This window comes from Gadus macrocephalus, chromosome 3, assembly GCF_031168955.1.
Source record: "Gadus macrocephalus chromosome 3, ASM3116895v1".
Classification (NCBI taxonomy): Eukaryota; Metazoa; Chordata; class Actinopteri; order Gadiformes; family Gadidae; genus Gadus; species Gadus macrocephalus.
Window position 1 is genome coordinate 25336394 of NC_082384.1, and position 27247 is coordinate 25363640.

The 27247-nt window shown below is 47.9% G+C and overlaps 3 protein-coding genes across 3 annotated transcripts in view; 2 read left to right on the plus strand and 1 right to left on the minus strand.

Annotated features, from left to right (window-relative positions):
• grk4 (G protein-coupled receptor kinase 4) overlaps positions 1-6384 on the minus strand; it is a 43305-nt gene extending 36921 nt beyond the window's left edge. The window contains exon 1 of the mRNA XM_060046587.1: positions 5998-6384. Coding sequence (XP_059902570.1) covers positions 5998-6049 — 52 coding nt within the window. The 5' untranslated portion in view covers positions 6050-6384. The remainder of the gene's footprint in view (positions 1-5997) is intronic.
• A 1434-nt stretch (positions 6385-7818) lies between these two features.
• LOC132453643 (target of Myb1 membrane trafficking protein-like) lies at positions 7819-20587 on the plus strand. The gene is made up of 15 exons (XM_060046626.1): positions 7819-8006; positions 9325-9409; positions 10222-10300; positions 11876-12025; positions 12872-13006; positions 14184-14327; positions 15566-15682; positions 16464-16597; positions 17189-17225; positions 17472-17610; positions 17872-17935; positions 18676-18751; positions 19125-19184; positions 19507-19546; positions 19820-20587. The coding sequence occupies exons 1-15, from the start codon at positions 7934-7936 to the stop codon at positions 19954-19956; spliced, it is 1470 nt and encodes a 489-aa protein (XP_059902609.1). The 5' UTR covers positions 7819-7933; the 3' UTR covers positions 19957-20587.
• Positions 20588-20933: 346 nt separating this feature from the next.
• On the plus strand, positions 20934-26842 carry get3 (guided entry of tail-anchored proteins factor 3, ATPase). Its single transcript, XM_060046628.1, is given in 10 exon segments — positions 20934-21126; positions 21772-21832; positions 21834-21881; positions 21883-21925; positions 22428-22575; positions 23304-23349; positions 23351-23455; positions 23850-23957; positions 24425-24622; positions 25335-26842. Coding segments are annotated over 10 exon segments (1029 nt in total). The 5' UTR covers positions 20934-20983; the 3' UTR covers positions 25464-26842.
• Positions 26843-27247: the final 405 nt, after the last annotated feature.

Here is a 27247-nt window from a genome sequence, read left to right on the forward strand (position 1 = left end):
GTGTGAACTGCGTATACGTCATATGAATCCCGACAACGACCCAGTGAATTATTTTTGATTCATGGTTAAAAGTAACGCTGGTGAAACTGCGTGTACTGAAGAAGGTCCTCCCTGCCTGCCTGGAGGTACTGGTGTGGTTCCAGAGTTCGGATCATCTGTATGAAGTGGTTCTGCTGTCGTCAATTATCGCAAATATTAACCTACATGGATGAGGAGTTCTCTAGATTTTATCATTGAGTAAATCGACTTGTAGCAGTAATCTTTTGTCATCTGAACAATCTATCTATCTATTTTTAGCTTATCTAACTATATCTATATCTATCCACATCTCGATAAAGATAGAGAGTATATATCAGGCAAGTGATCAAGTGAGGGACTCGAGAATATGAACCAGAATTAACAAATTAAGCAGTTTTTTTACAAAACATTCTGTTTACGGTAAATGGCACATTTACCTAAACGGTTTCCTTTAACCATAGACAGTACGGCTATGGTTCAGCTAAACTCCGCTTCCTAAGCTATAGTGTCAGTCCCTCCGTGCTCAATGCTAAGCTAACATGTAAAGTAGTTGCGTCTCACCTCCTGTCCTCTCTGTGTATTTGTTTCGGCGATCAGCTGACCAGTGAAGGAAGGCTGACTGGAGGTCGTCGGGAGTAGACAGAATGATGGACGTCTCTAACCGTCAGTAATGCAATAAAGGGACAATCTTGGAAATCAAGGTATTTCCGTCCAACACGTGTTTACCAACAGAAGTAGAGATAGATGAGACCGTAGACCGACCCGACAGACATGAAAACAACTTGTTAAGTAAATAGGAGGCCGTATGTTTGGCTACAAGGCGCTCACTTCAGCCATCTCCATTAGCCGTGCTGACCAGTCAAACCAATCCGTTCTTCCCAGTCGAACCAGAATCTGTCGACCAATCAAGCCATAGAGTTGCCCAGTCAAACCAATCCGTTCTTCCCAGTCAAACCTGGCCCTGCAGGCCAGTCAAACCACCATGTTGGCCCAGTCAAACCAGGCCCTACTGGCCGTTCAAACCACTCTGTGCTGGCCAGTCACACCACCGTGTGTTTGCCAGGCGACCTACGACCTGTTGACCATTCAAACCACAGTGCCGCCCAGTCAAACGACTCCCTGCTGGCCAGTCGAACCACTATGCTGGCCAGTATAACCAGGCCCTGTTGGCCAGTCAAACCACTCCGTGTCGATCTGCGTTTCGATTACAGGTTTAAGAGCGTTGAGCTGAGCTGAGTCGCGCCCTGAGATGAACCGGATCCTGAGACGGACCGGATCCTGAGACGGACCGGATCCTCAGCTGGCCTTAGGCGTACCCGATCCGCCTCGGAGCGTAAATAGCTTAATAGTCCTTAGCAATGTGTAGCATCTTGTAGCATCTATCTTTGTTATCGGGGAATGGGTTAACCTGGTGATTGTTAGGGCTTGGCACTCGGTTCTATGAACATCCTTACTGCACCGACAGAGATATATTGTTATCTACAAAATAAATACAATAAACTGCGTTCCGGTGAGACGTATCGCCATGCAGCAAAGTATGACTTCAAAAGCTTTATAAATGTGTTCTTACGACTATACTAACTATAAAGGGTAGGAAAGGTTGTGAAACTAAACGGCTCCTTGAAATAGGACCCGTTTCTCCTGTTCAGTCTCGGTCTAAAGACTAGACAACATTTCACACTATTCCATCGAGGATATTGGTCTTTAATGGGTAATTTCACTACTATAGGACATGGACGTGGACATTTTGTGGCACTCGGGGGCACCTAACGTGTTAACAAGACTAATCTGACATAACTCTGCTCTCAATAAGCTATGGAGGTAAGGAAGCAAAGAGGGGGAATATTGAACATATATAATGCATATACTGTGTATAAACTGAGTCTATACTTTGTTTGCTTACACGGTGTATATAATGTACATTACGTGTATTCCCTTTGAAACTAAAGTGGGAGAGGATATAAAACTAAAACTGGTAAGACACGATTTAAGTTTAAATAGTGTGAGTTTCATCGCTTTAAGACAAGCGTGGCATCATTTAAAGACTTCCAGCGCAGTGGTCGGCCCCACGGAGTCAAACAGATCCTGGACCAGTGTCCCCACTGAGTCAAACAGATCCTGGACCAGTGGTAACCAGTGGTAACCGTTACACTGACGGGGAGGAGGTCGTTGACTGATCAAAGAGACGTGGTCTACTGTAGCAGGGAGAAAAAACACCACCTAAATATTTACTCAATTACATTGAGGGCGTTTAGCAGAAGCTTTTATCCAAAGCGATGTACAAAAAGTAGCCTACATTTGTCAGAAGAAAGAAACAACAATATATCTGTCGGCACAGTAAGGATGTTCATAGAACCAAGTGCCAAGCACTAACCATCTCTAGGTTAACCCATTCCCGTATACAACACAGATAGCTAGGATAAGACGCTACAAGACGTACAACATACAATAAGTGCGAACATAATACCCTTACAAAAACATGAGTTTATTTTCCATTCTTTTCCATTTTCTAAAGATGACATTCGTCTGAAACGAAATATAGACACATGAGACCAGTCAAATAAAAAAAATCACAGTTGAAGCGTATTCAAAATGGCTGAAACTTATTTGACACAAAAGTAACCGCCTTCTCGAACAAACGACGCTCAAATTAAACAACAATTAAATAAAAAGCTGAACTGCCAACTCAGCAAGGCGAGTCAGCTAGCGGACGTCGCAGTAAACTAGCAGTTACCCGGTAACCGGCGTTACGCGGGGCTCTGTGACGCGGCGGCGTCCGTGTAACGCCGACCACATCAGGGGGATCCGCCGCGGCCGCGGTTCAGGAGCGCCGCCGGAGGGAAACACCCGGAGTGACGACAACGACAGTGAGCCCGGCGCCGACCGCAGGACTCATAAACCTCCGCCGGCCCACGTCACTCTGACCGCCACGGCAGGGGGGGGGGGGGGAGGGGGAGGAGGGGAGGGAGGAGGGAGGGAGGGAGGGAGGGAGGGAGGGAGGAGGTGTTAGGAGAGGACACGAGCTCCGTGAAGGAGCAGGGTTAGGGTGGAGGAGGGAGGAGGGAAGGAGGTGCTGGGAAAGCACAAGAGCTCGGTGGTGGAGGAGTGGAGGGTGGAGGAGGGAGGAGGTTTTAGGAGAGGAGCAGGCTCTGGGTAGGGTGGAGGAGGGAGGAGGTGGAGCAGGCTCTGGGTAGGGCTGTCGGTGGGAGGTGGTGGTAGGAAACCACATCCACCCTGTATTGGTTTAGGGCCGATACCAACTACAAAGGTTGACCGTATATTAAAGCCAATACGTCCTGGCACTTAAAAATAGTACTTAGCATTGTGTAGCATCTTATCCTAGCCATCTCTGCTGTATACGGGGAATGGGTTAACCTAGTGATGGTTAGTGCTTGGCACTCGGTTCTATGAACATCCTTACTGTACCCACAGAGATATATTGTTGTTTCTCTTTCTTCTGACAAATGTACTTATTGTAAGCCGCTTTGGATAAAAGCGTCTGCTAAATGCCACGAACGTTATTGTAATTCAATGCTTGACTTGTATGCTAAGGTTCTGATCTAGATTATCCCAATAACACCCATTTTATTATACCAGTACACCTCGGCATGGTAGGAAACGTTGACCCTCCAACAGCAGAATGTGGGGGATACAGCACGAGGGTACCGCTCTAGTAGCTAAGTAAGTTGAAACAGTTTTCATATCGGGCTGTTGCACAACCAGGATAAGTTATTGTTGTGTAAACATAGTTTTAATTTTAGGTAGGCTTTATTCATTAGGCACTCAGAGTTTCTATGAAGCCCTGTTGTTATTCTAGGGATTCCCTTTCAATTAATTTCCTTCCATACATTTTCGAGTTATTAAAGTTATCTTTGTTTGACAAAGTATTATTTTTATATATATTGTAGACCTTCCTATTAGATAAGATTTTATTAAACATAATTCTGGGTAGTTATTGGTTTTGGGGTTACTTTTGGGGAGCCTACGTAGTGACTTACCACTGAAATCAATATTATGCATTATTACTATCATTACTTTATATTGCATTCCAATAAAAAACACCCAGAAAACATAGATCATCTTTCATCCTAGAAAAATCAAGCGCAGAGATATTTGCTTCAACAGGCTAAACGCAGAGCAGAACAGCCACAATCCCTCCCATGAAAGGTACTCTAGTTTGTGAAGCCATGACAACCATGTGAAGCATTACAACAACTCTGCTGTCCTATGAGAGCTGAAACTAGGAAATGACACGTTCAGTTCAACTGGGAACCAGTGGTTTGCTTACTGTAACAGCATGCGGAGACTGACCGAGTGTGGTTATATAGAGCTGTCGCGACCACAGTCAACAGGTAATGGGTAGAGCTCTGACTGCTGCACGTCGACCTGCGGTTGCGCCGAGCCTGTGGGGGAGGTGAGGTCTACAGGTCTTCTCTGTAGTGTCGGAGGGATTTCAGCTCTTGGGTGACCCCTCTGGTGCAGAACCAAAGTGTCTCAGGGCGATGAGATAACATCACACACAACTGTCATGCAGCGTTTGCATTGCATTTGAATAGGAAATCCTGAAAGCAACAGTAGTTCACCGCAGCTCTGGAAGTGACTTTACTGAACAACCGATTGTCATTTAAAAATACAATAAAGATATTTGTTCAGCATTTGAAAGAAATAAACTATTTTGCTTACCTTCGTAGCTAAAGTAACAGGCCTACTTAAAGCACATTATTCATCAATGCACCATCAACCCCACCATCTATTCTAGCAAATACCTTGCCTTACAAGTCAAGTATATAACATGTAGCTCACTCATTGGGTTTAGGTCATAACCACAGCCTCTGAGACAGGAAGGCCCGGGCTGTGAGGCGACACCCCCTCCTCTTGCAACGTGAATGTTGTCAGCTTATGCAGCCCATTCTAAATGCATTGTTGTCCAGTAAAGTGAACCATCGCCACCACCACTGGAACCAGTACCGTTGAGACCTACAGCCTCATGGTTCAGGGGGCCCAACGCCTCATAGTCACACTCCGTTTGGAGAGAATAAAAGCGGCATGGTTCACCTTTAATCACAGCCGAGTCGACATCTCCTGGTTCCGTCTGATGAGGATGGATTCACCCCCCTCACCCCCACTAAAGGGTCTCTGCATGGCCTTTCCGCCGATTCATGCATCATTATCACAGTGAAATTCATCCGTGTTTAAAGACACAGACCTTCGTTTGTACAGAACCCCCGGGTCCAGTGGAACTGGTACCCAGGTAGGGGACGCAGGGTCCGGCGGGGCTGAAAGGCCCATCACCCGCTCCCCAGATTCAACCGCTCATCATCAAACCCTAAACGGTGAGACCAGTCGTCAGGGACGAGGTTCTCCTCCGCTCTCCAGATGTCAATGCAGTGGAATTAATATTTCTGCGTCAAACGGGTGTCCTATGGCGCTCTGCACGGCAGGAATTACGCACTTCATTATGGTTAACAATGCAGAGGAGAGACGACAGGTAAAGCAGCTCTCCCCCATACCGGAGGAGGAGGAGGCCAGAATCACCGTGTCTGGTCCGTTCTGATCTCATCCTGGCTAATGGACACTGCCTGGAGTGCCATCATAAGCCTGTATTCTCAAAAGCCACCCAAAGCTTCCCTCCTGAGGAGAATAATTGCTCGTCTTGATGACATAACTCGGATCTTGGACCAGTTCACCCGGACCAGGCCTGTCAATCCAGCCCTGAAGCCACCCTTTATAGGGGGAACTGGGCAACAAACAGCTGGCTTCCAGTACGGACATCGGCTCGGTGTTTTCCGGGAGGAGGAAAAACACTGCGTAGGGGAACCGTGGAGGACCGGAGGGGAAAGCACAGAGGCGCAGTCCGGCCGGGCGCAGCACAGCCTTGGCCCGGATCACCTCCGGATCATCTCCGGATCCTCCCCGCGGTACAAAGAGAGAGAGGGCGAGAGAGAGAGAGAAACCTCTTTCGTGGATCAGGACACTTACCTTCTCTGGCCTTGAGGAGAACCGTGTTGGCCACGATATTTTCAATCTCCATTGTCAGAAGCTCAGTCCCCTGCAGCCGCGACGCATTTCACTCCGCGTAAAAAGAGGGTTTCTGCAGCGTTCAGACGGCCGGTGGTTCGGTGCGCAGTGGGCGATCACTGCACTGGCGCATAGTATGTGTTAATAGTGGTCGTCGTTGTTCTCCATAGCTGGATTTCTTGTGGATTTCTCCACCTCTAGAGCTACGCGACCACGACGGCTTGTTAGCATTCACAGCCTGGCTCCCTTTCCTTCTGCCCTCCTTCCTTCCTTCCTTCCTTCCTTCCTGCTTTGGCTCCCTCCCTCCTCCTCGCCTCTCATCTGCAGAGAGAGGCGAGAGTGGGAGGGAACCATTTACAACCACACGCGCGCGCACGAACACGCGCGCGCGCGCGCACACACACACACACACACACACACACACACACACACACACACACACACACACACACACACACACACACACACACACACACACAAACAATTAACTAGGTTTGGTCCAAAAAAGGATTATGCATTATGATTTAAATTATTAGCTTGCATTTGTAGCGTTTATTTGTGTGTGTGTGTGTGTGTGTGTGTGTGTGTGTGTGTGTGTGTGTGTGTGTGTGTGTGTGTGTGTGTGTGTGTGTGTGTGTGTGTTCGTGCGTGCGTGCGTGCGTGTGTGTCGTTAGCAGCGGTTAAAATGTGACAATGTGATAGTGTGTGTGTTTTTAAGGTACCCTGGTATGTTCAGCCAGATTGTACAGCCTGGGAAAAATTGATAATAGATACTAACGACTGTTTTTATCGGGACATTTCTTGTTCCAATTTTGATGCAACCTTCATATATTTTAAAACCATGGTAGCCTGTAAGGCAAAAACTGAAACATCTGTGAATTTTGCACAATGGCAGTTTTTCTTTTTGGGTACATGATCTGTATATATATTATTATATTTGTTTAAGAACATAAAATCATCTTAGAACCAATTTAAAATGATTGAATGTAAAACCTTTTTTAAAACTGTTCAATTAAAGCATTGTCACAATGCCCACCGGTCTGTTGCCTATCATCACAAGCCATAAATCACTCATTGGCCCATATAGACTAGCTATACATACAACAGCATCCCTCGCAGTCCACTCATTCAAATTCGTTTTTCAAACGATCGGGAACTGAGCCTGTAACCAAAGAGATAGCTGTAACCAAATATTGAAGGTTACGGCACAGTAGAGAGCACATTGCGCTGCTCTGCTGCCGTCTAGCGGTGGGAACAAGGCGCTGCCGACAACAACATATAAGAATGGTCCTGCAAACAATACCAAATGCACATATTTAACTGTTCATGGAATTATACTCGAATTTATCTCATATGGCGCAGGCCTATGCCTTTTATTTGGTTATGTTAAATAAATACATACGGTAAATACTTTTTGCTTCTCTGCTGCCATCTACTGGTGAGGACAAGGCGCTGCAGACGACAGCATAATAAGCCCTAACAAGTTAAAAGTTATACACTCTGAAATGGTTCTGCAAATAATACCAAATGCACATATTTAACTGTTTCATGAAATGATATTCGAATTCTGTTCATAAGGTGCAGGCCTTGACCTTTTATTTCTTTACGTTAAATATTATTACCTAATTAATCAATTAATTAACAAATTTGGTCATATCAACTTGTCCAGACTCCAAACATGCAACGTTTATTTTTGTTGTACTTTCTGAGGCATCGATAATCTATTAAGGTGTTAAAGGTTGTGTTAATAAGCTTTATGGACCTAATCTCGGTTGTTTCCTCACTCCCTCACGTGACGCAGCGCGTCGCAGCCCCAGAAAGAGGAACTCAAACCTGCTGGTCTCCGATCAACTCCCGGTCCAGCCGTTCTTTGCATGGTTCCTGCTCGTTCCTTAAGATGTTTTCACTCGGGGACACCATGGAGTACCTTCTGGGGAGCCCGTTCTCCACTCCGGTCGGTCAGAGAATCGGTAAGTCTGCATGTAGAGGAGGGAGGTTCGTTCTTGGGTCGCATCCCCTTCTTTAATTTCTAGGGTTTAACGTGCAGGGTTTGGATCTTGCAAACGTCTGTTACAGCCCGTATGCTTAAGTATGTACATCCTCATGTTATGGATGTAATGTAATTGATGTTGGCAGAGGGCTAAACACAATCTGAGACTATTATCTGCACCAATAGGACTGCGTTTCCTCGTTCGGCTCTTTTCGCTGCGCATCGGGTCGATAACGCTAATCAAACATTTCCCAATGTTTACATCGGCTGCTTCTTTGCCTTGTTTTGGAGGCCTAACCTCCAACCCCTCTGACAAATGAAAAGGGCAATTTAAGCTTCTCAAGAGAACTATAGTGTACGTTTTAAGCTACTTCTTGATTCTTATAGCTGGACGGGTGTGTTGTGTTCTAGAATGAGGATTATTGAGTGAGGTGTGACAGTATGAACCTACATGTTGATGCGTGGAGCGTCTGAACGACTCGTTTCTCCCCCAGACCCCCGCTCGCCTCTCCCGTCTGATCCGCTGATTGTTTCTCACGCTGCGATCATGGATGCTCAGAGCAGCTGACTGTCACATGAGTGAGGGGAGAGGGAGGAGGGAGGCAGGGAGGTAAGAGTTAGGGGAGGCAGGGAATTAGAGTTGGAGTTATGGGAGACCGGGGCGACGAGAGAGAGGGAGGAGGGAGGCAGGGAGGTAGTTAGGGGAGGCAGGGAATCAGAGTTGGAGTTAACGGAGAGGGAGGCGACGAGCGACAGATAGAGAGAGATAGGGAGAGTGGAAGGCAGGGAGTGAGGTAGAGGTAGAGTTAGGAGGGAGAGAGAGAGGGAGTTAGAGTTGGATTTATGGGAGGCAGGGGAGCGGGGGAGAAAGGGAGTTAGGATTAGGGGAGGCAGGGGGGAGAGAGGGAGTTAGAATTAGGGGCAGTAGGGGGGAGAGAGGGAGGCAAGGAGTTAGAGTTAGGGGAGTGAGGGAGGCAGTGACCAGGGGATTTGAACCGCGGGGGGGGGCTGGAAGAAAGGCGCCTTAGGACCAGCTCGAGAGATAGCCCCAGAAAAACACCCTTCAGCACGGTTTACTGATGAAAGCCCTAACCAGAGGCCCCGGGGGTCGTTCTGCGGTACTAATGTGAAGTCTCTGTGTTGTTCCCCTGGTGGTCGTTCCGTGGTACTAATGTAAAGTCTCTGTGTTGTTCCCCGGTGGTTGTTCCGTGGTACTAATGTAAAGTCTCTGTGTTGTTCCCCTGGTGGTCGTTCCGTGGTACTAATGTAAAGTCTCTGTGTTGTTCCCTCGTTGACAGAGAGGGCCACCAGCGCTGTGCTGAGATCTGAGGACTGGGGCCTCAACATGGAGATCTGTGACATCATCAACGAGACCGACGACGGGTGCGTGATCACCTGACAGCTCTCTGTGATAGGATCGGCTTAGTTACACCTCGTTGTGATTGGACGGGCTTCGTTACACCTCTCTTTGATAGGACGGGGTTAGTTACACCTCTGTGTGATAGGACAGGCTTAGTTACACCTCTCTGTGTGATAGGACGGGCTTAGTTACACCTCTCTGTGTGATAGGACGGGCTTAGTTACACCTCTCTGTGATGGGACGGGCTTAGTTAAACCTCTCTGTGATAGGACGGGCTTAGTTACACCTCTCTGTGATAGGACGGGCTTAGTTAAACCTCTCTGTGATAGGATGGGCTTGGTTAGTTAGTTTCACTTAGTTTGTAATCGTTCCTGTCAGGGCCGACATTTTGTATAATAACAATAATGGAAATCTAAACTCACATTTACATTTTCAATTAGGGGCGTTTAGCAGACGCTTTTATCCATAGTGTAACAATAAGTACATTTGTCAGCAGAAAGAGAAACAACGATATCTGTCTGTCGGTGCAGTAAGGATGTTCTTAGACCCAATTGCTAAGCACTAACAATCACTAGGTTAACCAATTCCCCGTATACAATAAAGACAGCTAGGATAAGGATACTTCATTCATGATAGTTCATGATACTTTCTGAAGGATGACAATCACAACTTTTCTGTGAAATAGTAAAGAGTTTAAAGGAGTTACTGGAAACAGTTATTATCTATCACACACTGTTCTAAAAGAGATTCTGCTTTGAAGAGATAGTTAATGATATCATCCGGTTCTGATGACCATCATGGCAGTCATTAGGCCTCTTACGTTCTGCCCTCACAGGCCCCGAGATGCAGTGAAAGCCATCAAGAAGAGGGTGGTGGCCAACAACAACTTCCAGGAGGTCATGCTCACTCTGACGGTAAACAAGCCTTCATGAAGACCAGGTCATGGTTAGAGATGTACCGATACTGTTTTTTCCTTCCCGATTCCTGAACTTGAGTATCGGCGGATACCGTGTATATACCGATACAGCATCTAGCATTGTAACTACTAATAGCTGTTTTTCTTATCGAAGGGTTCTCTTACGATGACAGCGTTGTAAAGTCGGTTCACTTACTTTTGACAAAAGAACTTTTGTCAAAAGTTCTCTGCCTGTTTACTAAAGGAGTTACGTGATGCTATCGTATCGGCGCATAGACTTGCGAACTCGCCGATAACGATACTGCATTTTAGTCAGTATCGGAGGTATATCCGATACCGGTAGCGGTATCGGAACAGCTCTAGTCAGGGTTCATCAACAAGTGAAAACATCGACACACAGCCCGCGTGAACCAAGAACCTCCTGGAACAGATCCATCTCAAATGATCCTCTCAACAGCTGAAGAACCTGTGAGGCACTTTGGATCAAACTTTCTACCAAACAACTCAATTGAAATTCGAACGTTAATACTTGCAGCCTCTCTCCAGAGGTGTATGCGTATTTTGCACAATGGCAGTTTTTCTTTTTGGGTACATGAATTAACCATTTATTAACCATAAATGACCTGTTAGTTAATGCCATAATAAGCATTAACTAACAGGTAACTTATGTTTCGCTCCAAGTTTACTGATGGTGTTCAGGTTCACTAAGGTCATGGTGTTCATTCGGGTTAACTAAAGGAATTAATGTATACATTATTTATAATGGTTAGGGTTAACCCTAATCCTAATCCTAACCCACTAACCCCCAACCTTACCCACACCCCTATTGTAATGCTATACACAACCGTTTATGGTTGCATGTAGGTTTTTATTGAACCCCAAAGGCTGGTGTATGTTTAACCAATGAGGAAGTCCTGAGATGGACGCCACCTCTCTCTAGAGGAAGTTTCACTGAGGAGGGTTCTGGGATATCTGATGATTAGCAATCTGTTATTGGAAGTTCAGGCCTGGACTTAGTTTGATCTTCTCCTTTAGTTTGGATATAGTGGTGTATGTTGGAGGCATTGGGCTCAGGAGGTAGAGTTGGTCGGCTGGTAACCTGAAGGTTGCTAGTTCGATCCCCGGCTCCTCCCACCCGAGTGTCGAGGTGTCCCTGAGCAAGGCACCTCTCCCTGACTGCTCCTGACCAGCTGGCTGTCGCCCTGCGTGGCTGACACCGCCGTCGGTGTGTGAATGAGTCTTGAGAACATCCGCCGGAACTAGTCAGAAACACGTCAAGTTCCCAAAACGACAAGTCGGACACAGGTGCACTTCTCGTTGTTTGAACCATGGTTTGAACAAGCATAGTTTGGGAGAGGGCACAACTCTGTAAAAGGAGATATGTCATTTCCCACGTGGGAAATTCCACGTTGAAATTCCAACCAACCAACCAGGGCAAAGTTTTGACATTTCTGAAGTTTTGATCCCAGAATGCATTATGTTATGCGAGGCAACCCAACGCATGCTTGATCTGAAACCCGCCTACTGCAGTCCGTTTACCACTTGGGTTCTATCGTGTCCCTGTTCCCCTCAGGTTCTGGAAGCCTGCGTGAAGAACTGTGGGCGGCGGTTCCACGCTCTGATCGCCGCCCAGGACTTCATCGAGGGGGTGTTGGTCCGGGCCATCCTGCCCAAGCACAACCCGCCCACCGCGCTCACAGACCGGGTCCTCAGCCTCATACAGGTGGGGGTCCACCGCCCTGTGGGGCGCTGACCGCCGACCTGGGGGCGTTGACCGACGACCTGTGGGGCGCTGACCGACGACCTGTGGGGCGTTGACCGACGACCTGTGGGGCGCTGACCGACGACCTGTGGGGCGTTGACCGATGACCTGTGGGGCGTTGACCGACGACCTGTGGGGCGCTGACCGACGACCTGTGGGGCGTTGACCGATGACCTGTGGGGCGCTGACCGCCGACCTGTGGGGCGCTGACCGCCGACCTGGGGGCGTTGACCGCCGACCTGGGGGCGTTGACCGCCGACCTGGGGGCGCTGACCGACGACCTGGGGGCGTTGACCGACGACCTGTGGGGCGTTGACCGCCGACCTGGGGGCGTTGACCGCCGACCTGGGGGCGCTGACCGACGACCTGGGGGCGTTGACCGACGACCTGTGGGGCGCTGACCGCCATGACGGCTAGAGAGAGACTAGCTTCCACAAGCTGCATTTTCAATCTGAATCGACTTTTTTTTCTTTAATTCGGGATTTCTTCCTTGCTGATTTAAGGGAGTTTGTTCTTGGCCTTGTGGGGGCTTAGGTCAGGGGGGTCTCATACATATTTGGCCTGTTAAGCCCTTTGAGACTGTAATGGTGATTAAGGGCAATTTTCACATTTAATTAAATTTAATTCAGTCAACCAATTGTCAGGACCGAAATCTCGTGTGTGTGTGTGTGTGTGTGTGTGTGTGTGTGTGTGTGTGTGTGTGTGTGTGTGTGTGTGTGTGTGTGTGTGTGTGTGTGTGTGTGTGTGTGTGTGTGTGTGTGTGTGTGTGTGTGTGTGTGTGTGTGTGTGTGTGTGTGTGTGTGTCAGTCGTGGGCCGATGCCTTCCGCAGCTCCCCCTCCCTGTCGGGGGTGGTCTTGGTGTACGAGGACCTGAGGAGGCGCGGCCTGGAGTTCCCCATGACGGACCTGGACGCCCTGTCGCCGATACACACCCCCAGCAGGGTGAGACAGGCACCTGTCTCACTGCCAACATAGCATAAGCCTCGTAGCATAATTGATATCATTAGCCTCATAGCATAAGCCTCGTAGCATAATTGATATCATTAGCCGCATAGCATAAGCCTCGTAGCATAACTGATATCATTAGCCGCATAGCATAAGCCTCGTAGCATAATTGATATCGTTAGCCTAATAGCATAATTGATATTGTTAGCCTCATAACATCATTGTTAGCCTGATAGCATAAGCCTCGTAGCATAACTGATATCGTTAGCCTAATAACATAACTGATGTCGTCAGCCTCATAGCATGATTGATATTGTTAGCCTCATAGCATAAATCATATTGTTAGCCTCATAGCATGATTGATATTGTTAGCCTCATAGCATAAATCATATTGTTAGCCTCATAGCATGATTGATATTGTTAGCCTCATAGCATGATTGATATTGTTAGCCTTATAGCATACTTGGTATCATAAGACTAATAGCATAATTTATATTCAATAATCACTATCTGCCTAAGTCACCTATCTGACTCTTTCTGACGCTAAATACAAGATGAACCTTAACATACGGCTCAGGAGATTATGCTACGAGGCTAACGACATCCATTTATAATTAGAGCTGTCAAGCGATTAAAATATTTAATCGTGATTAATCGCATTAATGTCATAGTTAACTCACATTAATCGCGATTAATCGCAAATTTGTTTTCTATGCTAAATATCCCTTGATTTCTTTATCCCATTAATTCTTCTTGTTTTAATTATTTTATCAACATGGTGAAGTGCATCGGCTTGCCTTTTTATTGATAACAACATTGGCATATACTGATCAAAACAGGAAGATACAAAAAAAGAGCCTATAGTGCAATCAAAATCTAAGCAGTCGTTTAGACTGCTTTGAACAAATGTCATTTGAACATAGCAGTCAGGCTACTGCTTCTTTGTTTTGAGGCAAAGAAAAAAAAAAAAAAAATATTATTATTTTTTTTAATAAAAGATTTGCGCTAATCGCGCGATAAAAAAATTGACGGCGTTAAAATTGGTTTGCGTTAACGCCGTTAATAACGCGTTTAACTGACAGCTCTATTTATAATAACTACAAAAGGAATCTGAAGCAGCTAATGAGTTCGTCCTCACTTGAACCTCACTGATGCAACGTCCTCGTCTCCACAGAGCATTCCGGAAAACGTCTCCCCGGAGACGCCCCTAGTGGTCGAACCGCCGCGGCGATCTGAGCAGCAGGCCTACGTCCCCGCCCTGAACGCCCCGCCCCCGCCCGAGATGTCTGAGCGGCCCGTCCACCTCTCTGCTGAACAGGTACTGCCACCGAGCCCTCCCTCCACAGGGCTTAATGCTGGTCTAGAGCCCTAAGTGCTGGCTGTTCTTAGTGCTGGCTGTTCTTAATGCTGGCTGTTCTAGAGCCCTAAGTGCTGGCTGTTCTTAGTGCTGGCTGTTCTTAATGCTGGCTGTTCTAGAGCCCTAAGTGCTGGCTGTTCTAGTGTTCCATAGCCCTTAGTGCTGGCTGTTCTTATTGCTGGCTGTTCTTAGTGCTGGCTGTTCTTAATGCTGGCTGTTCTAGAGCCCTTAGTGCTGGCTGTTCTTAGTGCTAGCTGTTCTAGAGCCCTGCGTGCTGGCTGTTCTAGAGCCCTGTCCTCTAAACATGGCTTAGTGCTGGGAGCTCTGACAGCAGGTCTACAATATGACCTTGAATCAGAAGGTATTGGGGTGAGTACAGCAGTGGTGGTGGCCTTGGCTGTTCTTCATGTCTGGTTCATGGATGCGCTAAGCAACAGTAAACATCTTTACATGTGAGGAACGTACATGTACGTAGATGTGCTTGTTCACTCTATGAGTTTGTTTGTCGCTGTTTGTTGGATTTTCCCCCAGATTTCCAGATCCACCAGCACGGTCATTTCCCCCGGCTTTGTCTTCTGTAACGAGTCCTATTCAGAGGCTCTAGCAAGGCCCTGGATAGCTCCAGTGTGAGCAGCACTCGTACCATATGCGTACCGCACTGTACTGTACTCCTCCCCCCCCCCCCCCCCCCCCCCTCCCTGTCTTAATGGACAGAGCCTCCCCTGTGAGTGGACCCACTGGACCCCCCCCCCCCCCTCCCCTCCCTCCGGCCATCCACAATGCAGCCTCCGTTGAATTATTCACACCCTGACTCACCTTTCATCATAGCTCAACACTCACACTGGTTCTCAAAGCTGTGCCTCGCTTTCCTGTTTTTGTGCAGCCTATTTATTTATTCATTCCTGTTTCAGTTGTTTACTTATTGTTGTGTGTGTACTGTAGTACACCAATGTCCCGCACTAGGAATGACTTGTAGGGAAATAGATAAATGTTTAATGAAATACTTGAGTAGTCTTTATATACTTAGATTTATATACTTTCTAATACTTTGAAATTAAATTTAAAAACCTTTTTAAACTCCAAGTTTTAATTTCCAAGTCCTGTCGTTGGTATTCCTGCATGAACACAGACAAAATCTTCCAGTCCCACCGTTCCCTTGCTGTCGCTGTCTGTTCACCTGTTCACCCTTCGTTCTCCAGGAGCAGAAGCTGCGGGGCGAGGTGTCTCTGGTGAAGGGGAACCTCCGGGTCATGTCTGAGATGCTCAACGAGCTGTCGCCCGGCCACGCCCAGCCGGACGACACCGAGCTCATACAGGTCAGTCCGGGATCGCAGGAGCTGTTCCTCATAGGCCCTCAGCAGCTGCCACTCACCCACTCACTAGAGCGGTTCCTAAACCTTCTTGGCCGGTGACCACATCTTTGGGTACATTTCTGCGACCCTGACAAAGGTCCATACTACACCCCACCTAGGTGACTTCTTTTGGGCTCCTCTAGACAAAGGACTCAGGGTGGTGGTGTTGGTTTATTCCAAAGGTTTGATAATGAACATAGCAAGGGTGCCGAGTGCGTGTTGGGACTGCTGGTTTAACGAGTGCACACTGTTCACCCAACGAGCAGCAGGTGTGCAGCCTCACCCAGGCCCAGAGTCCAATCAGTCTCCGCCAGGTGAGGCTGTTCCAGCCAGCCGTCCTCCACACACACTCCCACGGTCCGCCTCTAGTGAATGTGTACACAGTGGACCATCCTCTGGTGCAATGTGTATAGACAATTGTAGGGAAAACCTGTCCATTTGTATATACAGTATATATAGGACCTTTTTGTAATTATGTATCAACACGTATAGATTATAAATCTGCAAAGTCCTGTGATCCTGATATGGAACAGACAGACAGACAGACAGACAGACAGACAGACAGACAGACAGACAGACAGACAGACAGACAGACAGACAGACAGACAGACAGACAGACAGACAGACAGACAGACAGACAGACAGACAGACGTCCCCTTAACTTACCATTCAAATGATCAATCTGAGATGGGGTATGATGTTGTTGACCCCAGTGTGTACCCCCCCCCCCCCCCCCCCTGAGCAGCAGCTGTACACGGTGTGTAAGAGCATGCAGACCAGAGTAGTGGAGCTCATCCCTCGCCTGCTGGACGAGGAGCTGATCGCAGAGCTGCTGGTGATCAACGACGAGCTCAACAACGCCTTCATACGCTATGAGAGGTGGGCGGATCCACCAGACCGTCTGTCTGTCTGTCTCTCCCTCCGTCTAAAAGCAGATCCACCAGACCGTCTGTCTGTCTGTCTCTCCCTCCGTCTAAAAGTAGATCCACCAGACCGTCTGTCTGTCTGTCTGTCTGTCTCTCCCTCCGTCTAAAAGCAGATCCACCAGACCGTCTGTCTGTCTGTCTCTCCCTCCGTCTAAAAGTAGATCCACCAGACCGTCTGTCTGTCTGTCTGTCTGTCTCTCCCTCCGTCTAAAAGCAGATCCACCAGACCGTCTGTCTGTCTGTCTGTCTGTCTCTCCCTCCGTCTAAAAGCAGATCCACCAGACCGTCTGTCTGTCTGTCTGTCCGTCTGTCTCTGTCTCTCCGTCTGTCTCTGTCTCTCCGTCTGTCTCTGTCTCCGTCTCTCCGTCTGTCTCTGTCTCTCCGTCTGTCTCTCCGTCTGTCTCTGTCTCTCCGTCTGTCTCTGTCTCTCCGTCTGTCTCTGTCTCTCCGTCTGCACAAACTCTCTCTTGAATTTACATTTGAATACAGACGTATACATTTTGATTTCGGTGTGGTGTTCTGACGTTCTCCGATTGTGTTTCAGGTTTGAGAGACTCCATAAGCAACAAAGCACCGGTCAGGTAAAAAACGTTTACATTCCTCTCGTACGTGCACGCATTGTTGGTGTTACTGTTCAATGCAGAAATCGACACATGCATTACAGTATACCCCTGACCTCGTTTATTAAAATAGAAAACCATGCACACTTCATTCACGATGTATCATTTTACCTTTTTTTTCTCTTGAAATATCACGTTTCCTTTTCCACAAAATACATCATGTTGTATTTTGAACATGATACATTGCGTTGTCTGCACTTTCTGTAGCAGAACCCTCCCAGTGCCCTCAGTCCTATCGACCTCAGCCCTGTGGCCCCGGCTCCCGGCCAATCAACGCCCGCTACGGCCACAACCGGCCAATCAGCAGCCAGCAGTCAGGCTAACCACAGTGCGGTCGCTAACCACAGTGGGTGACTTCTGCTTTAACATCTGTTGAGCTGTACGTGCCAACACCCTTTCTTAAAGGGTGAATCATGAGTGTGATCAGCCGTTAAGAGGCCGTTTGGTAGACTGATCTATCCAGCGTACATCTACGTGGACACGCCCACTTGTGATGTCACTAAAACACAGGAAGAGGCAGATTTTCAAACGGCTGATCCCACTCACACCTGGTGGCGTGATATCACCCCCTGGCCTGCATAACAATCCCGCTGTCTCCCTCCTACAGGTGCGGAGGAGTTTGACATGTTTGCGCAGACACGAGGCTGCTCATTGGCTGAGCAGAGGAAGAGGTGGGTGTTGACCATCCCTGGAAGGAGGGGTCCCCCCACTCTGAAGGAGGGATCCCCCACTCTGAAGGAGGGACCCCCCACTCTGAAGGAGGGGTCCCCCCACTCTGAAGGAGGGATCCCCCACTCTGAAGGAGGGATCCCCCCACTCTGAAGGAGGGATCCCCCACTCTGAAGAAGGGATCCCCCACTCTGAAGGAGGGATCCCCCACTCTGAAGGAGGGACCCCCCACTCTGAAGGAGGGATCCCCCACTCTGAAGGAGGGATCCCCCCACTCTGAAGGAGGGATCCCCCACTCTGAAGGAGGCACCCCCCACTCTGAAGGAGGGATCCCCCACTCTGAAGGAGGGTCCCCCCACTCTGAAGGAGGCACCCCCCACTCTGAAGGAGGGATCCCCCACTCTGAAGGAGGATCCCCCCACTCTGAAGGAGGGGTCCCCCCACTCTGAAGGAGGGATCCCCCCACTCTGAAGGAGGGATCCCCCCACTCTGCGTTCCTTCTCCCGATCTCTTCTTTGCTGATTAAGGGAGTTCTTTCTTGCCCACTGGGGGGGCTATGGTCAGTTATGGCCCGTTAAGCCCTTTGAGACTGTAGCTGTGATTAAGGGCTATACAAATAAAATTGAATTGCCCACGGATTGCAGGAATAAACAAATGCTGTCCAACCCAGACCTCCGTATAGTGTCTAACCTGTGTGTGTGTGTGTGTGTGTGTGTCGGCGTGTGTCTGTGTGTGTGTCCAGTGTTCGCTACGAGGATCCTGGCGCTGTCGAAGGTTTGGCCGGGGCTCTGGACACCCGGTTGCAGGTGACAGGCGTGGTGCGTACCGTAGTTACACTAAATAACACTGTGAAGTCATTAACAGTAGCTTAGGAGGTAGAGCGGGTCGGCTGGTAACCTGAAGGTTGCTGGTTCGACCCCCGGCTCCTCCTAGCTGAGTGTGGAGGTGTCCCTGAGCGAGACGCCTCACCCTGACTGCTCCTGACCAGCTGGCTGTCGCCCTGCGTGGCCGACTCCGCCGTCTGTGTGTGAATGTGTGCATGAATGGTTGAAAGTCGCTTTGGATAAAAGCGTCAGCAGAATCCCCTTAATGTATACGTCATTGGTCATATTGGGTTCTGCATTATGTGTCGTCTGAGCGGACCGATTGTAAATCAAGGAGTCTTTCTCCCCCTGCCATCTTTTCCCCTAGATGCCGGCAAAGCAGAATCCCCCGATGAGTGAGGTTGACCGGTGGTTATCTGCTGACATGGTGAGCTATGATGCATGTGTGTCATCAAACCATCACGTTCTGGTCTTAGACTTGGACTCAAAGAGGCAATTTGTGGTGCAGAACACACGCACACAACAGTTCCAGATCATCCATAGCAGCCATCATAAACAACATCACAGTCCGGGCAGGCGTTTGAAGTGCAATTACAAAAGAAAGTACTCTAGTTAATCCCCTAGTTCATGTATTTCGCCGGACCATGGTAAATGGACTGCATTTATACGGCACTTTACTAATCAGGCACCGCTCAAAGGGCTCTACAATGGGTCTCTAACGCTGATCATGTTTGTGTTTTGATTCGCAGCAAGATCAGGCTGCTGTTTCTGAAGGGGTTACCAGTGAAGGCAAGTCGAGTTGTGTGTGTGTGTGTGTGTGTGTGTGTGTGTGTGTGTGTGTGTGTGTGTGTGTGTGTGTGTGTGTGTGTGTGTGTGTGTGTGTGTGTGTGTGTGTGTGTGTGTGTGTGTGTGTGTGTGTGTGTGTGTGTGTGTGTGTGTGTGTGTGTCCCAGTGATATTTCTTAGGATTTGGCTAGTTTCTACGGACCAATACGTGTACTCTGCCTCTGTGTGTGTGCGCCTCACCAGTACAGACGTGTTCTGATCAATCTAATCTTCTCAGAGTTTGACAAGTTCCTGGAGGAGAGAGGAAGAGAAAGTGTTGAACCATCGCGCCCATTACAGCCGTCCACATCCAGACTGCCCACGCAACCTGCCCAGCAACAGGAAATGTCACATGACCAGCTGTTTTCACTGTGAGGAGTTTCAGAGGCAGAGTAGACATATTGGTCCGTAGAAACTAGCCAAATCCTAAGAAATATCACTGGGTAACTGACACACACACACACACACACACACACACACACACACACACACACACACACACACACACACACACACACACACACACATATATATATTCTCTCTTTCTCTTTCTCTTTCTTTCTGGAAAGTATGTCCTAAGTGCCTTTGATATTCTTGTGATTTTTTTTTGTCTTTACACAGAGATCTTTACCATCCCTAATTTTATAACATATTATACTTAAGTAGAAAAGTGTGTCATTCTCTTTTGAAATAATTGTGCCAAAATGTACTTCCCAGAGAATTGCAACTTAGTATGGACTATGTTTTTGAGATAATGTATTTATGAAAGGTGTAATGATGTGAATATAACATTAATGTGTACATGGTGGACCTATGCCCTTTGATTTCTACACCATATCAATGATTTTGCTTCAGTCTTAAGAAAATTAGATATTTTCAATAATTATGGGATTATGTCGCTATGTATTACTCGGCTGATCATTTGATATTGTGAACATCAACAGCATTTTTTTATGAAGTTATTCAACAGGAGACTAAGAACAACAATAAAAAAAACGTGATAACATGTTGCCTGGTGGTGGTGTCGTATGAAGAACAGGCCTACTGGTATTTCAGATCCATGCAGCAAATTACCAATATGAAACCATTAAAGTAATCTGTGATATTCATGGCTGGACGCTACCATTATAAACACTATGCATACCTTGTTTTTAAGCTTTTATTCCTAGCATTATTCTTAGCAGTATAATATTATTTATTTATGCATTCATTTTTTTATCAAACTAGATTTCAAAACGTCTCGTACGTAAACAGCAGTGAGTTACCGGGTCAACACATGAGTCCGTCCACTTCGTCACCCACCCCCGGGCTTTGGTACAGTCCGTGACCAATGTTGCCAGATTGGGACAGATTTCCAGCCCAATCTGGCAACACTGTGGTCCGTGACTCGTACACAGACAAGATGGCGGCTTCACTGGAGGATGAATTCGAAGACGCTCCCGACATAGAAGCACTGGACCCGACATTGAAGAACATCATTGAGCAGAAGTCCTTAAAATGGATCTTCGTCGGCGGGAAGGGCGGCGTGGGGAAGACGACGTGCAGGTGAGGAAGTCCGGGGAGAGCCGCCTCCTCCTCATCACATGGTGGAGTGGTGGACCTCCGTGAATGTGGTTCAATGAGGACGTGGAGATCAGATATGACGTCTAGATGTTATCTGGTCCTCGGCCTGTCAGGTGGCGGACTCATCTGGGTTGGTGACCCCGTTGAGTGGAGCCCCGATGGAGCCGGTTCCTCCTGGATCCAGGTCGCACCGGAGCTAATTAAAGCTAAAGCTATGAACCAGCTGACGTGACTCTGCGTCTTCTTCTGGTTCCCGGACAGAGTGATTAGGGTCTTTAGGTTCCTGCTCTTCTTCTTTTAGGTTCTTCTTCAGGTTCCTGCTCTTAGTTCTCAGGATCTTCAGGTTCCTTCCTGCTTAGTTCTCATGATCTTCGGGTTCCTGATGGTCTTCTTCAGGTTCCTCTTTAGGTTCCTGCTCCGAGTCCTCAGGATCTTTGTGGAACAGATGGGCAACAGAGATAGCTAGGATATGGTTATACTCAATGCTAAGCACTGTTTGTAAGTGCAAGGACGTACAACATAAAATAAATGCGTATGGAATATTATGATTATTATAGAATTATTGTGTAACAGTTAGTGTTAAATGTGACCCTGTTTTAACCTCCGCTGCCGTCCGTCCGTCCTCAGCTGCAGTCTGGCCGTCCAGCTGGCCGCCGTGAGGGAGAGCGTTCTCATCATCTCTACAGACCCCAGCGCACAACATCTCGGACGCCTTCGACCAGAAGTTCTCTAAAGTGCCCCACGAAGGTTAAGGGTTATGAGAACCTCTTCGCCATGGTGAGTTTAACGGTCTCGGTAATAACAGGCTGCCGGCCAGCTATTGAAACGAAAAAGGAAGTAAATACTAAGACATGGCAAACAATCTTTTGTTTGTTTGACTATTCACATAAGAGAAGGTTAGTAGAGAGATTGTATATTTTTTCCCTCTCTTCTGACAAATGTCAATCGCTTTGGATGAAAGCGTCTGCTAAATGTAAATGGGGGAGAAACAGCAAAATTTAGATAAGTGTTTTGTGAATTTGGTCGTGAGCATCAACACACCAAGTGTGCTACTTTCCATTTACCTGGTCTTAAAACATGTCTACTTTCTTTCATTTCATTTTCTTTTATATAAAATATCTCTAGAGTGTAGCCTGAGGTTTTCTCAATGTGTGTGTGTGTGTGTGTGGGTGTGTGTGTGTGTGTGTGTGTGTGTGTGTGTGTGTGTGTGTGTGTGTGTGTGTGTGTGTGTGTGTGTGTGTGTGTGTGTGTGTGTGTGTGTGTGTGTGTGTGTGTGTCTCCAGGAATCGACCCCAGTCTGGGCGTGGCGGAGCTGCCCGATGAGTTCTTTGAGGAGGACAACATGCTCAGCATGGGCAAGAAGATGATGCAGGAGGCCATGAGCGCCTTCCCCGGCATCGACGAGGCCATGAGCTACGCCGAGGTCATGAGGTCAGCACACCAGTCCACTCTTGTGCCAACTTGTTCTAGATGTACAAGCTTTAAATAGCTCTCGGTTGATATCACTTCAAATGATATATAGAAAAGGTTTTATTGTGTCGTGATTTTTCATGCTTCAACCCCAAAATGAAACTAATAAATAATGATATCATTTGAAAAGGCAGTTGCTCTAGGCAAGGTTTAGGAGATGAATCCTTATTATTGTTTACAGTCCTTATGTAATAATAGCGACATATCGCATGCATTCATGCACCACAACGCTAATGATGCCTCATGATGTTACAAAGTTGTGTAAGCCGATCGAAATGTGTAAATGTTATTCTGTTGAAATATGTAGATGTTATTCTGTTAATGTGTAGATGTTATTCTGTTAATGTGTGGATGTGATTCTGTTAATGTGTGGATGTGGGTTCTGTTAATGTGTGGATGTGATTCTGTTAATGTGTGGATGTGATTCTGTTAATGTGTGGATGTGATTCTGTTAATGTGTAGAATGTGGTTCTGTGTTTTAACCCGCTGTGTGGATGTGGTTCTGTTAATGTGTGGATGTGGTTCTGTGTTTAACCCGCTGTGTGGATGTGGTTCTGTTAATGTGAGGATGTGGTTCTGTGTTTAACCCGCTGTGTGGATGTGGTTCTGTTAATGTGAGGATGTGGTTCTGTGTTTAACCGCAGTGTGGATGTGGTTCTGTGTTTAACCCGCTGTGTGTGCCTCGTCAGGTTAGTGAAGGGGATGAACTTCTCGGTGGTGGTGTTCGACACCGCCCCCTACCGGACACACCCTGCGCCTGCTCAACTTCCCCACCATCGTGGAGCGAGGTCTGGGCCGCCTCATGCAGATCAAGAACCAGATCAGCCCCTTCATCTCCCAGGTGGGGGTCTCTCCCTGCCACACTCCGTCTCTGTTTGTTTCTGTTTGTCGGTCTCTCTCTGTCTCCGTTTGTCTCTCTCTCTCTGTTTGTTTCTGTCTCTCTCTGTCTCTGTTTGTTTATGTTGTCTGTGTCTGTCTGTCTGTCTCGTTTGTGTGTGTGTGTGTGTGTGTGTGTGTGTGTGGTGTGTGTGTGTGTGTGTGTGTGTGTGTGTGTGTGTGTGTGTGTGTGTGTGTGTGTGTGTGTGTGTGTGTGTGTGTGTGCTGACTGGTTCCTGTGCTCCTCCAGATGTGCAACATGCTCTTTGTTTACTGACTGGTTCTTCTTCCAGAGGTGGAACATGCTGGGCCGTGTGTGTGTACTGACCGGTTCATGACTGGTTCTTCTCCTCTTCCAGATGTGTAACATGCTGGGTCTGGGGGACATGAATGCCGACCAGCTGGCCTCCAAGCTGGAGGAGACGCTGCCCGTCATCCGCTCTGTCAGCGAGCAGTTCAAGGATCCGGTACGTTCCGCCTGAACCGCTCTGACCTGAAGGTCTGGGCGGTACATCGACATTAGAGGCGTTTAGCAGACACTTATACCCAAAGCGATTTGTCAGAAGAAAGAGAAACGACACTATATCGCTGTCGGTACAGTAAGGATGTTGTGCCAAGCACTAATAATGGAATGTATTTAAGGTGGTGCCTGGTACCCAAAACCACTTTCTGAACCGTTGTGTAACAGTGTTCACAAATAGTATGCAGTACTCCCGTGATCGCTGATTCCTAACGTCGGATAGATTCTCACCAGAAGTCAACAACTCCACGTTCCCACCCTCCTTCGCAAACCCCTCCATCTACGCCTTCCGTCGTCGTCTCGATTCAGAGCCCCCTAGTGGCCGAAGTGACGCATCATACCTCTTTAAAGGCCCTCCGTTCTCAAAGCACTGTGCTGAACTATGCCCCGTGCCCCCCCCCCCTCTGCCTCCAGGAGCAGACCACCTTCATCTGCGTGTGCATCGCGGAGTTCCTGTCTCTGTACGAGACCGAGAGGCTGATCCAGGAGCTCGCCAAGTGCCAGATCGACACGCACAACATCATCGTCAACCAGCTGGTGTTCCCCGACGGAGACCGACCCTGCAAGATGTGTGAGGCGCGCCACAAGATCCAGTCCAAGTACCTGGACCAGGTAAAGCCACGTCCCGTCCCCGCTGGTGACCCTCTGCCCGCTGGGATGGGATTCACGCCTTATCGATTTATTGGCTCTATTGATCGGTCACCGTGTTACAGATCAGGAATGTGGCCATCAAGTAAAGCTTAGAAGATACACGATGCCTGGCAGAATATCGTATCTCCACAACCCAGGGAATTGGCTGTTTAGCCGGAGACTCGCGCCGTGTTCCAATATCCATACTATCCGTACTTACTAGCCTAAGTTTGAGTTCAGATCGGGTGAAAATAAGAGTGTTGAAAGGACCCGGATGGTGTACTCAAAACGGTCAAATCGCGAAGTGTGGATCGATGTACACTTTTCGTACTCAACGGCAGCCATCTTAGCTACGTAGCGGAGCCAGGCTGAGCCAACGTCGGTGCATTTTCGACATAGCGTGCATTAATAGTCATTTTGTAGTTTTTAGAGCTTTTTACACAAATTGTCGCTTCCTGAGTTTGCATGGTATCCTGGGTAATTCGTCATGCTCGAATCCCGACCGGTACACAATAAATGTGGAAAGGGGGGGGGGGGGGGGGGGGGGGGGGGGAGTAGTTATTCCTACGTCCTCACCCAAGGATGAGGTGCCCTCGGGCAAGGCACCCTAAACCCCCACCGGCTCCCCGGGCGCTGCACTGCGGCGGACCGACGATAAAGGCTACCCTAACTGAGCCTCCGTTTGTCCCTGCAGATGGAGGACCTGTACGAGGACTTCCACATAGTGAAGCTGCCCCTCCTGCCCCACGAGGTGCGCGGCTCAGAGAAGGTCAACACCTTCTCCAAGCAGCTCCTGGAGCCGTACAAACCCCCCAACAAGTGATCCCCGGACCGGACAGGACAGCACACGACCCCCCCCCCCCCCCCCCCCCCCCCCCCCCCCCCCCCCCCCACCCCCCCCCCCACCCCCCCCCCCCGACCCCACCGACCCTCCCTCCCTCTCCCCTCGCCCATCGCCCCGGCAACAGCCTCAGCCTCAGCACCACCACCACCCTCCTCCTCGTCATTATCCTGGGAGCCAGACGTATTTACCGACAGAACAATTTAAATGTACACACACTTAACCGGCAACGTCTGGAGGATTTGCATCCATTTCTTCACACATACACACGTTTCGTACACTTGATCAGAATACGCTTCATCACAGGTCGCTCTCTACTCTCTCCTCGTTCCCCGCTCCCTTGTGTCATGTGACCCCCCCCTGTTTGATGTAGTGGTGGACCTTTTGGGAGACGTGATGGTTCCACGGTGAAACTGGTCCTACTGTTGATGCTTGTTCTGTGCGTGGCTCCCCCAGCGGTGGGTCTGACCTGAACGTCCCTCCCCCAGAGTAAAGCGTGGCCCGTGTGGGCTCACATGGCGCTGTGTTTCCTTTCTGCTCCTTCATTCATGAACCGTTAAGGAATGCTTTCGTTTTTTTATTTGACCTTTTTAAGAGGCAGAATGTTTTGAATCCAGCGACAGGTAGAGAGTTGACAGCGCTGTGGATATTATCACAGAGAAGTGTCCTTTTGCTGTCTAGAATGTTCAATCTCGGCATTTACGTACTCGATGGTGGCAGAAGCATTTATTACGAAATATATTGGGCAGGTTTGGGAGATTTAAAGGATATGAAAGGCAGTTACTATGAGATAACGTGATTATTATCCTAGGGTGGTTGGATTGGTAAAAGGTTGAGTATCTGAAGGAGATTAAAGAGTTAAACTCTCAAACCCACTGAAAAATAGAGCTGCATTGGTGAAGATTATTAAATGTATTCTGACTCTCTTTGTAGATTCATCAGCAAAAAGGTAAAGACAATAAAATGTAAGACTATACTCGTAAAGCTACAGAAAGGCTTGCATTTGTTCATTTAATGCATCAACAATGTCAACTTTAAAACATAGTATTTAAAAGCTTACTATAGGAAGGAACTAAAAAGATGTATCTGGCCTAGAAGTTCACTCTGACTTACCCATCCTAGCTTTTTTTCTTAACATTAAATACACTTAATTAACATTAAATGCATTGCGATTAACAAAACGAATAATTTTCCTATCTTCAATCAAAATCAATAAGACAAATGGCTTCTGCAATGGATGGGAAGCCTCAACGTTTGCTTCCACTTTGCGATTTGATTGCTTTTTGGTTGTTGTACATCTATTTTAGATAGATTTTCCTGTAACTTATTTTGTGACCAAATAAAATACACCTACTTAATTGGCAAGCCTAAAGGTAGTCATTACTTTCTGACCTGGTAGCTGATGAAGTCAAAGATCTAGGTTTTTAAGCCAGAGGACTCAGGACGTTCACCCTCTCTCTCTCAACCCCTTCCTCTCTACCTCTCTCCTCTCTCTCTCTCTCTCTCTTTCCCCTCCTCTCTCTATCATTCCTCCCCCCCCCTCTCTCTTTCTCTCTCCCCCCACACATACACACACGCACACACCTTCTGAACCAGCTGACCTTCAACCCAGACAACATCTGACGGAGCGTGAAGTTCAGGATCTACAGAGATGGACGTCATAACACACACCACCTGAACCCAATCGTTCTTTAAATCCAAAATATAACGGAAAGTGAATGGATCCTCAGAACTCTTCTGTAACCAGGTATAAAGTATGATTGATG

Excerpts from the sequence above, each read along its gene's own strand:
- LOC132453643 (XM_060046626.1), top strand. The coding sequence starts at position 7,934 with ATGTTTTCACTCGGGGACACCATGGAGTACCTTCTGGGGAGCCCGTTC. Across the intron at positions 8,007-9,324 it reads TCCGGTCGGTCAGAGAATCG|AGAGGGCCACCAGCGCTGTG; the intron begins GTAAGTCTGCAT and ends CCTCGTTGACAG. Across the intron at positions 16,598-17,188 it reads GCCTTCATACGCTATGAGAG|GTTTGAGAGACTCCATAAGC; the intron begins GTGGGCGGATCC and ends ATTGTGTTTCAG.